General features: G+C 34.3%; 1 protein-coding gene across 1 annotated transcript in view; it reads right to left on the bottom strand.

The window, feature by feature from the left end:
* Positions 1-1,124: 1,124 nt before the first annotated feature.
* Positions 1,125-14,820, bottom strand: part of LOC139482194 (uncharacterized) — a 41,355-nt gene continuing 27,659 nt past the window's right edge. Inside the window, exon 3 of the mRNA XM_071265894.1 lies at positions 1,125-2,926. Within this exon, the coding sequence (XP_071121995.1) occupies positions 1,225-2,397 (1,173 nt within the window). The 5' untranslated portion in view covers positions 2,398-2,926 and the 3' untranslated portion in view covers positions 1,125-1,224. The remainder of the gene's footprint in view (positions 2,927-14,820) is intronic.

Here is a 14,820-nt window from a genome sequence, read left to right on the forward strand (position 1 = left end):
CATAGATTTCTATTTACTTATACTAAAGTTATGGTGCAAAAACAAAAAATAATGCTTATTAGGGCCCCTTTCTGGCCCCTAATTCATAAACTGTTGGGACCTCAACTCCAAAAATCAATCCCAACCTTCCTTTTGTGGTCATAAACCTTGTGTTTAAATTTCATTGATTTCTATTTTCTTATACTAAAGTTATTGTGCGAAAACCAAGAATAATGCTTATGTGGGCCCTTTTTTGGCCCTTAACTCCTAAACTGTTAGAACCAAAACTCCCAAAATCAATTCCAATCGTCCTTTTGTGGTCATAAACCTTGTGTCAAAATTTCATAGATTTCTATTCACTTAAACTAAAGTTATAGTGCGAAAACCAAGAAAATGCTTATTTGGGCCCTTTTTGGCCCCTAATTCCTAAAATGTTGAGACCAAAACTCCCAAAATCAATCCCAACCTTCCTTTTGTGGTCATAAAACTTGTGTTAAAATTTCATTGATTTCTATTCACTTTTACTAAAGTTAGAGTGCGAAAACTAAAAGTATTCGGACGACGACGACGACGACGACGACGACGCCAACGTGATAGCAATATACGACCAAAAAATTAAAATTTTTGCGGTCGTATAAAAATTAAAGCCACATTGATAAAAGGATAATTTATTTTATAGCTAGTAAATTTCATTTTCGTTTGATACTGCCAAATATAACAGATAAAAAATCGTGTCACTATTCAAATATGATATTGTAAATGTGTATTCCTAAACTATTCAGGAGCCTGTAATTCAGTGGTTGTCGTTTGTTGCTGTGTTACGTATTATTTTTGTTCGTTCGTTGTCTTGTACATTAATTGGCCGTTAGTTTTCTCGTTTGAATTGTTTTACATTTGTGATATTGAGGTCTTTTATATTTGACTGCGGTATGGGCTTTGCTAATTGTTGAAGGTCATATGGTGACCTATAGATGCTTATTTCTGTGTCATTTGGTCTCTAGTGGAGAGTTGTATCATTGACAATCATACCACATCTCCTTATTTTTATATAATGATCATTCCATTGCTAAAAGGATTATTTATTTTATAGCGAGTATATTTCATTCTCGTTTGATACCACCACAATATAAGAGATACGAATCGTGTAACTATTCAAATATACTATTGTATTCCTAAGCTATTTCACTTCCATTAGAATAAAATAAAATGTGTGTCTAGTGTTTAAAATGTTCAATATATAATATTTCAAATAACAGTTAAAAGCATGGCATTTTGTTGGTTTTTTGCCACAAGTAACTGGTGTGTACCTCTATTATAATACAAATATTGAGGGCCGGAAAGACCATCACTGGCTGTAAGTATTTCCTTGTGTTGTTGTCCATCAGCAGATATAACTAGTACGTTGTTAGACAGTTGCCCTATAACGTACACTTTACCATCATTGTCTACCGAGATACCGCGTGGTGTCTCCAGGACGCTTTCATTTTTAAACGTCCATTGTACAGTACCTTGTAGATTATAACATGTCACGGAGTTCGATTTGCGATTTGAACTGTAAATTTTATCACCGAACATTGCAACATAACAACAATCATGTATATTACGGTCTTGGACTATATAACTTCTTGAGTTGTTGTACGGATCGATCAATTGTATTCCTCCAATTGTAGAACAAATTAGTTTGGTATCTTTCACTGCTATACCGTATAAACAACTGTAATAAATATCCAGTGGTATTTGTTTCTCGATGCTTTTGCTGTGTATATCAATCATTGAAATGCAACATTTGGGAAATTCATATGATGTTACAGCCAGTGTATTGTCTTCGCTGAAGTACGCTATATCAAATGGCTGTTTTATTGAAATTTCAAAATTCTTTGATCCATCAGTGTTGAATACGCTGACAGTGTTATCAATCCAATCAGAAAACACCATTCTACCATCTGGCATCATGCAACAACCAGAGGTGGTATTTCTCAATATATTTATTGTTTGATGCAGCTGAAGAAAAGTATTTTCGACTGACCTGCATAAGTTGTGCGGCACGATAATTTCGGTTTGATTGTTTTTCCTCCTTTTCAGGGAAACATCACATGCTTTTTTATTAATTATTATTTCTCCATACTTCCTGACATCGGTGACGAGTATTTGTATGAAGGCGTGACCATGGTACGACAACTCACGATCTCTAAAACTTTCTGTGTTGATAATTGAAACAAGAAATTCTCCTTTTTCCAAGACTTTTTTTTCTAGCTGCTTCATAGAAATAAATGCCTCAAGTTCTGGGGCAAATTGCTGAAATTCTTCCAGTTTTCTATGGTATTCGATCATCTCATTGTCTTTCTCCGTTAATAATGTCAACAACCTGCCAATTTGCTTGCTTTCTTCTTCTTCAGCTGCTTGTAACTTTTTTATCATGTCATCTTGTATTATGTCTAGATGGTTATTGATTGTAATCCTGGTTTGTTTAATTTCTTTTTCAATCTGATTCTTCTTTTCAGATAATCTCCTAAGGTTGTTCTGTCGGCTCTCTCGTATTCGTCGAATATTTTCGGTGAGTTCAGCTAACAAATGCTCTATCTCATAGAAAGTATTTGAACATTTGGTGTTTTGGAGGATATCAGCCAGTTTTGCGATCTTTTGGCATTCGATGTGAGTTTCTACAATACAACTACTACAGCAGAAGCATTTGTGTTTTTTTTTACAGTAAACTGTATACTTCTCATTATGTACGTCACATATTTGATTGATTTCCTAAACATCGCTTTCCTGATACACAGTTATCGGCACAGTTGTATGGTATCGAGATACCTTTAAAATATACTATTTTTTGCATTCCGGACAAAGTCCTTCATCACATTCTGTGCACCAAACTATGGATATACTAGTAATATGCTGGATATTGCATGCACCGCAGGAAGGTTTAGCTGTTGCCATGGTAGAATTGCTGACAAAAGAAAGACAGAGTTATTAATAATTAAATAAAATTTGTATCTTATCAATAACCTTACTCTGCAAGCAGGGGCGGATACATGCGGGTACGTGGCTGACGTTCGCCCCCCCCCCCCCCCCACTAAAGTTTGCAAAGCATGGGTTGTCCTCAGCTTAATAAACTATCTGAATAAAATATTTCGATAATTTTACCTAAAACAGAAGTCATGTGCAACAAGAACATATACTCCTTTTTTCATTTCGTATAAATACATCCTTGGTTATGGCAAAATTCATAGTTTATCTTTAAAAATCCTCTAAAATAGATTCCATTAGAGAACAATAGCAAAATAAATTTTTGAGAGAAAACAAATCAGAGAATAAAGCGTACATGGTTTTATTTTCCCAGTCATACAAGAGTGCACACGCTGAAACGTCTCGCCTTCCTTACTAGCAATTGATAGTATGTTGATAGTCCTAAACATAAAGCTTTACTACAACTATCGCATACATATGTAAACTTTACATGATCCAAGTAAATGAGGTCATATAAACCAAAGGATAAATACATGTACACCTTACAATTATTCAATACACTAAATATAGTTGACCTATTGCGTATAGTTTCTAAGAAACAGACTTAATCAGGAAAACTAAATATTAACCAATGAACCATGAAAATGAGGTCAAGGTCAGATGAACCAAGCAAGCCAGACATGTACAACTTACAATCCTCCCATACAACAAATATAGTTGACCTATTGCTTGTAATTAAAGAAAAACAGACCAAAACACAAAACTTAACACTGAGCAGTGAACCGTGAAAATGAGGTCAAGGTCAAATAAAACCTGCGATACTGACATGCACATCATAAAGTATTTCCATAAACCAAATGTAGTTGACTTATTGCATAAAGAATCAGAAAAAAAAACCAACTTAACTTTGACCACTGAACCATGAAAATGAGATCAAGGTCAGATGTCACCTGCCAGTTGGACATGTACACCTTACAATCCTTCCAAAATATACTAGACCTATTGCTTATAGTATCTGAGATACCTTGTTCACTGATCCATGAAATGAGGTCGAGGTTAAGTGAAAAAGGTATGACGGGCACGAGGACCTTCCAATGTACGCACATACCAAATATAGTTATCATATTACTTATAATAAGAAAGAAATTAACATTACAAAATATCTCGCCTTTTTTTCAAGTAGTCTCTGTACTATGAAAATGAGGTCAAGGACAATGGACATGTGACATACGGACACTTCGTAACATAGGGTATCTATATTCTAACTATGAAGCATTCAGGTCTTCCGCCTTCTTAAATATAAAGCTTTTAAGAAGTGAACTAACGCCGCCGCCGGATCACTATCTCTATGTCGAGCTTTCTGCGACAGAAGTCGCAGGCTCGACAAAAAAAAATGTTGTTTGTTAAAGATAACATATTCTTTTAATGACTGTTTCAATCACCGGTGGCCTTTTTGAATGGATAAATAAGAAGGTGCACAAGTTTATAAATGCGTTTTTCAGACTGATTGTGACGTCTCTAAATTAAATCTGTTGGGCGAATACGATTTAACTGTCGTAAGTAACGTTGAACTAGCTTTTAGTAACTGCTCTTACATCGGTGCTTTGTGTCAGTTGTTTTTATGTAAGTTGGTGTTTGTGCTTCGTACCGATCTATTGAGTTTAGCCATTAGCGACTGGTTTGTAAAGTTTGTTCTTATGTTGTGCTATAAAACCACTGTCCAGTGTTAGGGGAGGGTTGAGCAGTCACAAACATGTTTAATTCTGCCAAATTGTTTGTGAGCCAGTCCTAAGTCAGGAGGTTGTATTGCCTGTCGCAAGTCAGAAACCTGTAATTCAATGGTTGTCGTTTGTTGCTGCATATCATATAATTATGTTTTTCGTTCGACATTGTTTATACATTAATCAGCCATTAAATTTCTCGTTTAGTTTATTTTGCATTTGTCATTTCGGTGCCTTTGATAGCTGACTATGCAGTATGGGTTTTGCTCATTGTTTAAGGTCGTACGATCACCTATAGATGTAAATTCTCTCATTTGGTCTCTGGTGAAGAGTTACCTCGTAAGCAATAATCATACCACATCTTCTTATTTTTATATCACATGGACACATATAAAAAGTACCAAAAGTGTATGCCAGGAATGTCGTAAACGTCATTTTCCACTGTGCGCAATGATACTTAAATCTTTAATGTATTTGTTATTTTGTACTATGTAATTTTATCCGAATATTACGCGGGTTTTGTAGCATTTTGTAAGTATATTATTTACCGTATTGAAACATCTGATGAAGTATTTGTTGAGTACTTTGAAATAATGGCAAACTTTGTAACATCGCTTATTTTCGTTATTTACTCGCGTTATCCACGTTTTATAGATTTGATTTACGACCAAGATTTCTTTGATTTGTTTAATTAACTATAAAACTAGTATATAAACATTCTTTCACAATGCTATGTATACTAATGTTAATAAAAATCTTTCGATATATCAGATATACACGTACCCATTTTTGTATTTTCATCCTTTTTATTTTTCTGGAAACACACATCCAAAACAGAGGTGGAAGATACCGACGAGATACTGAAACTCATAAGTCAAAGACAAACTGACAATGTCATGGCAGAACACGAAAAAACAACCTATAGACAAACAACAGTCTACAACATGGCAAACAAATGACTGAGCAACGCGACCCCAGCTAAAAACTGGGAGAGATCTCAGGTGATTCGCAAGGGTGAACAGAAGCTGTTCCACATCTGTGCACATACGGTAATGTCACATTCGAGGAAAAGAGGACACAATTTTGGTGACGATACTTGGAACATATATATTTGTTATATTGTATCGAATGTGAGATAAATACCCCTTAAACAAGCTCTGCTGGAAGGTTGATGCATAGAAATGGAAAGTTCACAATAAGAAGCTGAAATTTTTCCTTTTTCATAAAGTTTGATCTCAACAAACCTTATTGTCAATTTCTAGATGTGAGGCAGACTTAACTGTATCAGTTGTATCATTTATTCTGAAGATTTAACTTAAAAAAAAACCATAAACATTGTATTTCTACCTTCAATCCTTCTGCATTTAATCTAAATTCTTAGTGAGTGTTACGCTAAAAAACAATGTGCATTATGTTTATTATATTGTTAGTACTGCATGTTGACGATAAATCCCTGAGGGTATCAACTGCCCATTAGCCAGTATTTCCATACCCGATAAAAATGAAAATATTGTTTTATCTAAATTTGATGTTATAAATTTTTGGATGTTGCTTGACTTTTGATCCTTTTTGGTTTTATAAATTCATGTTCACCAATTTGACTAGAACTGTCATATTTTATTCATATTAATGTTAAACATTTTTCCAAACTATCAAAAGTATGAAATAAACAATTTACAGGCCATGGTCTCAATAAGATTTAGCTTACTTTTGTGTAAAATTTAGCCTAGACGCCATATAATTAACTTTTGAGGTGACCTTCTATGACCATATAAGCGATGTAAACATAAGCATAGATATAAACAGATTAAGCTAATCGTGCAATTTGATTTTTTTTGGTCTGTTAAATTTTGTATTATAGATTAAAACTTTGTGTTTATCATCGTTATTTGCTTTATAAGAATGATTTTTGTGGATCGAATCAGTCAATCAAATTATTTACCTTTGTTTCACTTTCAATTTTGACATTCTTTATCTTTAAATAACCGTACACGGACAATTCATACGTTATTCTATCTCTTTCTACGGGGTTAAATTGGATTTCACATGAATATGGATTTAATGAGGTCGAATAATTCATTATCAATTTTTATTACCTTAATTTGACAAAACTGAACAATTTTCGCTGCTAAAAGCGAATAATTTAATTTTGGATGTAACACGTCTTCAGATTGGCTGACGTTATTTTGTTATCAGCCCATAGACATAATTTAGTCATGTGACCGTGACGCCATCAACGTTTTTTCATGATGGTTTTTTACGGTTTAAAATGGAATTTCGAATTAAATTATAAGAAATGACTGTAATTTTTTTTTCTGTCTTTTCGAATTAACATAAAAAATGTGTTGCACACTGTTAAATAACCCGCTACGCAAAGAAAAGTGGAAAGACCTTATTAGATAATAGCAGATAGTATTGAATATGGGTTTTTTTTCGGAACTCGGATATTTCTTAAACATTCTACCCTTGACAGCAAAACAGTAACTTTAACCAATTTGGTCAGCACTATCATAAGTTTGATAGTTAAATCATTGGTGTACGGGAAATAACTGTTGATGTCAATTTCATACGAAAACGTAGGTTTTAACGAAAGAAATCGTCCAAATAGAAACCAATCAAAGGTAAAAATTAAGGTACGTAACAGACTTCAGATCATTTTCCCCAAGCATTAAGTAAATTACCATGTGAATACAAAGTTCCATTATTCTATTCTATCAGGTAAATGCATGTCACACTGGATGACGATTTGTAAACAGAGATATCACATGTTAAGATATAGTATAGATTTATTGGAGAGGTACGATCAAGGATTCTGGCGCTTACCGATCTATGAACTAAGGATCCTTTGGTAACCGTAAATGAAACATGCAAATCAAATGTTTATAATAAAATAGATAAAAATTTACATATATATAATGAAATTGTGAATCAATAGTGGGCTTAATTGAACCCTGGCAACAGATGGCTATACTCGCATGAGAAACTACTTTTTAAGTGTGACTGACGATTAAATTGTTAAATGTTAAAAAGAAAAAAACCATTAACCAAGTTTATCGGTACTGGTGCAGCCTATAAAGATGTAGTAACCAATATCGTTTTTAATTTAAAGAAAGGCAGATCACGGATCAATTTGTATAAAGTAAGTGAGTGAGTAAGTAAATTATTTATTATAGTGACATGGGTTTTTTCACATAATATAATATAATACAGTGAGATATAAAAAACAATAATTAGAACACTCACCCCTTTGGGTCTATAAGTCACTTTAAACATAAATGTGAATGGTACGACGAACAAAATTAATAAATTTTATCGAAAGTTTTGATATATAAAGTAATTTCTCTCACTGCAAGCTTTCAATATGTATAATAAGCAAAGTTGTATGCGTACTTTATTTACAAATACCTGTATTTAATCTGTATTGTTATTATCACGGAAAAGTATATTGACTTTTGTTCTATACATTTGTCGATGCCACTGCTGGTGGAGATATATTTCCCCGAGGGTATCACAAGCCCAATTTTTGTGCTGACATGACTTGTCATTGATATGGTTATATTTATAAATTTACTGTTTACAATTTTTTGAAATTTTTGAAATACTCAGGCTTCTCAACCTCAGGCATAGATTACCTTAGCTGTATTTGGCAAAACTTTTAGGAATTTTAATCCTCAATGCTCTTCAACTTCGTATTTTATTTGGCCTTTTTAACTTTTTTGGATTCAAGCGTCACTGATGAGTCTTTTGTAGACGAAACGCGCGTCTGGCGTATATACTAAAAGAGGGACGAAAGATACCAAAGGGACAGTCAAACTCATAAATCTAAAACAAACTGACAACGCCATGGCTAAAAATGAAAAAGACAAACAGAAAAACAATAGTACACATGACACACCATAGAAAACTAAAGAATAAACAACACGAACCCCACCAAAAACTAGGGGTGATCTCAGGTGCTCCGGAAGGGTAAGCAGATCCTGCTCCACATGTAGCACCCGTCGTGTTGCTTATGTGATTACAAATCCGGTAAATAGTCTAATTCGGTAGGTCACATGCATGAAAGGGACGGGGATTGTAGTTACGACGTAAGGAACATATCGAATATCATTTGTGAAACGGTTATTCCATAACGGTCAACCAACTCGTGATGGCGTCCATAAAATTTACGAAGGGATGATTTCAACTTCACCATTTGGACTCTTGGTTTAATAGCTTCCTTGTGAGCAGTAACCCTCTATCAAGAAAATCATGATAGGAAATGCAAGCACGGGAATATCGTATCAATTTGGAGATATATACCCCGTATGCAGGTGCTGCTGGAATGTTGCTACTTAGAAATGGAAAGTTCACAATTGGAAAGCTGAAATCATCTCTTTTGTCGTAAAATTTTGTTTTCAACCGACCCTCATTGTCAATTTCTAGATGTAGGTCAAGATATAAAGCTGACTTAACTGTATCTGTAGTATCCTTTATCTCCAATTCGATGGGATAGATGCGTTCCACATAGTCACCAAATTTTGAATTGTTTAGTGAAAGAACGTCATCTATATAGCGGAAAGTAGAGTTAAAGGATATTGCTAACTTCTTATCTTTCTTCCTAATAAGTTCCTGCATGAAGTCAGCCTCATAATAATAAAGAAACAAGTCGGCAAGTAGAGGGGCACAGTGTGTTCCCATTGGGATGCCGACAGTCTGTTGAAAAACACGTCCTCCGAACGTTACAAATATGTTGTCGATCAAGAAATCAAGCATCTTGATAATATCGGTTTCAGAGAATTTTTGGTTTGAATCAGAGTGATTCTTTACAAAGTATGATTTATCCCTCCCTAAGACAAGATACTTGTATCTACGTTGGCCATTCTTTTTTATGAAGCAAAGTAATACCAACTCTTTCAATTTGTCTTTTAGTTTGGAATGTGGAATACTTGTGTAAAGAGTAGAAAAGTCAAATGTTTTAATACTGTTACAAGATGAAAGAGAGTTAGATTGTATGTACTCTAAAAGATCTTTGGAATTTTTAAGTATCCACATCTGATTCACGCCACCTCTAGAATAGGCAGTTTCACAATAACTTTGAAGCCCGTCTTTGATTGCTGATAAAATAGATGTTAATAATTTAGAAAGAGGTTTCGTGGAGCACTTGGAAGACCCAGCAATATACCGTTGTTTGTAAGGACACTTATGTAGTTTAGGTATCCAATACAGTGATGGAAGATCCAGTTCTTCATCTTTAGTTGAAATACCAAAGGAACAAAGAACAGACCTATGATTATCCAGGATTTCCTCTTTGGTAAGTGTCGTGAGGGTATATGTTGAGTTTCCAAGTGAATTGTCTATACCTAATTCGTTTATCAAGCAATTAATGTAGTGACTTTTACAGACAAAAACGATGTTATTTGGGGCTTTGTCTGCGGGGACAACAACATATTTATCATGGAGGTCGGATAAGTGTTTAGCAACATTTGGGTCTTTAAAGATTGACGTAGCATGGGCATTGATGGACCCATTCAGTTTCTTGATTCTGATTTGTATTAACGACCTCACTGCCTTAATCCATTCGGATAGAGTGTCTACGTCTTCCTTTTCACGTTTAGCCCATTGCTGGCATAATCCTCGACTGAGTCCATCAAAAGTTGTATTTCCAATTGATGGATTTAGGCTCACGATATTTCGGACCTTTCGATAACACATTTAGTAGAGAAGTGTTATTAACAATGTTAATGTCACCGGTAATAACGTGGCCAGCAGGATTATATATGAATTGGGAACTAGCACAAGTGCAATCAGGAGGATTAGACTTGAAGTCGTCAATATCGAGATTCTGCAAAACGCGTTTGTAATTGAAAATTTTAGTTGCAATAGGTTTGGTATAGGTATAAGAATTTATTGGTACAGACTGGTCTTTGAAATAAGGAGGTATTTTCGATTGAACTCATGTATGATGAAGGATATTGCCTAGGTTGACGCCATCGAAACCTTTGTTGGCAATGGAAAGATTTAGAAAAGATCTTTTCTCTTTTTCATCTTTTCCAATGCGAACTGGCTTGAAAAGTCTGTGACTTGCAATATCCGAAATTATAGCTTGAAGTTTGTATTGGTTTGAATGTGGGTTTGTAACAGTGGATTCCAAACATAAATTGAACAGAGAATGAAGTTTTGAAAGTGGTAATGAATAAAGTTTCGAGCGAATGTGATGAATACCTAACGGGTTTTGTATGAATGACAGCAAGTCATTAATAGAGACATCATGCAGAGAAGGTGATGTATAATGACGATGACCATGACTGCGTCTACGTCGAGGAGTCGAGTTGAAAATATTCATCACATTCACCGAGTTACACGAAGGACTAGATAGAATACCTATACCATCAATTTTGTCATTGCAGCCATACGGTGTTGCAGTTCCCAATTGTCTAATCCAGTAGTCTTCTTTTTGTCTTAGTCCTGGTATCTATGATGAGTTTATTTGTATGTTTATACCAAGAAACAAAGACATATATTTTTTGTTTGAAATCGGTCCTGGTTACAAGTTGACTTAGTGTTGAGCAGCAGCCAAAAGATAACTTGATGCTCAGTTTTGGTTCGAACTTATGTCAACTTATGACAGGACTTGTTTCGAAATTAAGTTATATCAGTAGTGGACCTGTTCCGAGTTAACAGATATAAAACGGTCTCGTGACCAAGTCCGCTTTTCAAGTTAACTAGATTGTGGTTCCAGAACTGGTCAGAGCAGTCCTAAATCCTGTCATAGGTTAACTTTGACCAGTCCCAATGACTGGTTATCTTGTTAACTAGTTATACTGCACCGATATGTACACAAGAGTACAATAATTTAAGAATATCAATAATCTAGTCAAGAAAATGAATTATAAAACACGACGTCGGTCAAACAGTTCGCTGATAACCATCATAACCTATAGTTTAAAATACCACTAAACAATGATATACCATGAACATGATGAAAGTGTCTTGTTATTTGTTAAACACTTTAAAGTTGTCAGTTTGAAATGAATTCCATAAATACGACAATGTTTATAATACAAGCTCAAATACATCCAGTATTAAGTGTAAGATCATTCGTGTATACTTATTCGTATATATATTCGCACAGAACAAGCAATTAACTGTATGGAGAGCTCAATCAGTGTTGACAGTGTAGTCTATTTGCGAAAGGCGACCTACATTGAAGGTTTCAATATTAAGTACAAAATCGTTTTCCATCTTAAAACAACGATAAATGTGTTGTGCATATGATCCTAGAACGTCAAAAGTGCGGTAACTATTTTGTGACAAGTAACGAACAGTTGAAATCTTTTATTTTCATATTGATATAAAGGAAAAGTGGTATGATTGCCAATGAGATAACTACCCTCAAAAGGTCAAATAAAAAGGATGTAAGCAATTACCATCACTGTACGGCCTTCAACAATGAGCAAAATACACACCGTATGGTAGGCTATAAAAGGACTCCACAAATAGGAAACTATTCAAATCAGAAAACAAATATTCTAGTTTATAACAAAACAATTTAAGAAAAACAAATATGACAATCATGAACCAACGACAAACACTGAACTATAGCCTCCTGACTTGGAACAGGCACATAACGAATGTGGCGGGGTTCAACATGTGTTTGAGCGCTCAAACCCCTAACCTGAAACACTGGTGTACAAATCTATTAGCACAACATAAGAAAAAACTCTATAAATCAGTTGGAAAGAGCTTAACTCATCAAAATGGTACAAAGATCGATATTAAGTTTGTTAGGTAAATTACCATCTAAAAAAAAATTAAAAAAATGGAAGTTGGCAATGCGTTTGAATCCATTCATATTACATACCATGTAGTGCTGAGAATAGCATTACATTGATTGATTGATTGTTGGTTGCTTAACGTCCAGTGGCAAATATTTCATGCATATTCAGGACGAGGACAAGTTCACAATAAATACAATAGGTAGGTTGATACGATAGAGGCCATCTGGGATGATGGTCGGGGAAATTTGGACTGCCACTGAAAAATCAGGATATCTTGGATAGGGACAGAAATTTCGCCTTGCAACAGGCCACCTACGGACCCCTAAAAAGAGTTGTTGCAAGGGTTCTTAACGTGCAAAGGGCGTGGCACTCTCTTTACACGAGGCATCGGATTTAACGTCCCCCTTCTGACTGGACGTGACTGTGAACTTGATACATCCCGCACAGCCAAACGGACGCCCCACTTCGGCAAGCGTTTTACTGCCGGTCGGGAGAAGACCAAGTGACCATATTTCTATACCCCAGTCACCCTTGGAGGAGAATAGCATTAAATACCAACAATCAACCAACCAATCAATAAATTTAAGATTTCGGTTTGTCATTACATCTGATCATTTTATTACCGATTGTGACTGTTTTGGTGAGTGTAAATTCGCATTGCTATAAGACGTGTCACGGTACTTTTCCATCCCAAATTCATTTATTTAGTTTTGATGTTATATTTTGTCAAATGTCTTAACATTTGTAGTTTTAAATAAAAACAAATCTGTTGTATTCGTGTGATATGGTAAAGATAATTGATCATCCAGTTTATGTATTAAATTTTAGTTTGGATCTACGAAGTTTACACGATATATTTATCTATTAATTAGTTTACAGTTTACATCAGGAGAAACACTAACATAGCTAGATAATACTATTAATTATCTAATTAATACTACAATTCTATAATAATTAGTATAATTGTAATTTTCACTTTTAATAAAATGTTAGATAGTCATACAAATCTAATCTTGAATCCCATACAATTTCTTGGGAACTTGTTTTACAAATTCAAATGTGACGTCGTTTTGAGCATTACACTTGGTTTTAGCTAACACGGCTTTGATTTTTGAAATGTTTCCGGTTTTATTCTATAGCTAGTCACCACTTTAGTTTGATCATGTAGATCTGTTATAGTAATTTTATAAAATTTACTGTTCACAAAAGTATGAATTATTCTAAATTTTAGAAAATAATAATGTTTTATTGTTCCATGTATTGGTTACATTTTGTTTTTAGGACTTTTGGTCCTCAGTGCTTTACAACTTTGTACTTGTTTTGGCTTCCAAACTTAGTGTCACTGATTAGTCTCGTGTGAACATGGCGCACGTCAGGCGTATTAAAATTTTTAACTGGTACATTTGTTTTTTATTATTTATGTGTTTCTCTGTCCTATATTTTGTATCATTTATTTGTATTGTAGTCCTGTCATGTAATGTTGTCATTTTAATGTTATAATTAATATTGTCATTAAAGCGGGAGGTTTGGCATGCCACAAAACCATGTCCAACCCACAATTTTTATTTAAAATTCCTTGTACCAAGTCAGGGAAATGGCCATTGTTATATTATAGTTCGTGTTTGTGTGTGTTACATTTTAATGTTGTGTTTCTGTTGCGTCGTAGTTCTCTTATATTTGATGCGATTCCTTCAGTTTTAGTTTGCAACCCGGGTTTGTTTTTTCTGAATTATGAATTTTTAACAGCGGTATACTACTGTTGCCTTTATAATACAACACAATCAATATTATTTATTTATTGAAAATGAAAGCGGAAACGAAGTAAAATCTGAATTTGTGTCGAGCTCGGTTGTGTCGAAAACTCAGATGAGTAAAGGTAATTTCCCGGTCCCGGTAAAAATTCCGTTTGATCAATGCATATTTGTCTATGATGACGTGAATCCGATTGACTCGAATACTTCGTTATACCGAGTAAATTGTTAAATCCCGTCGATGTAAAATTTAAATTGATCCCGATGTATCGAAGTTCGAAAGTAGCAGACGTATCGATAAAAATTCAAATCGGATGCAATTCTTATGTCACCTAATTATTTCCCAAAGAGATTAAAGCTGTGTAAACATACTTGCTTGTTAAACAATTAAAATGACATATTAATGGTGACCCATAATTAACATCTTTTTAATCGTCAAAGCGGTACTTGAATGTTTAAATTATTTTTTGCCTGACATAAAACGAAACGAGTTTAAATGACCAAAGTGCGATATTGCACTTATCGTGAGAATGAAAATGCAATAATTACCATAAATAAATGGATAAAGATATTTACGAGACATTCATAACAACTAAATGCAAAGCAGATGACTATATCAGAGATTTTTCAGAGTTTTTTCGATCC

This window comes from Mytilus edulis, chromosome 7 (genome assembly GCF_963676685.1).
Source record: "Mytilus edulis chromosome 7, xbMytEdul2.2, whole genome shotgun sequence".
Lineage (NCBI taxonomy): Eukaryota > Metazoa > Mollusca > Bivalvia > Mytilida > Mytilidae > Mytilus > Mytilus edulis.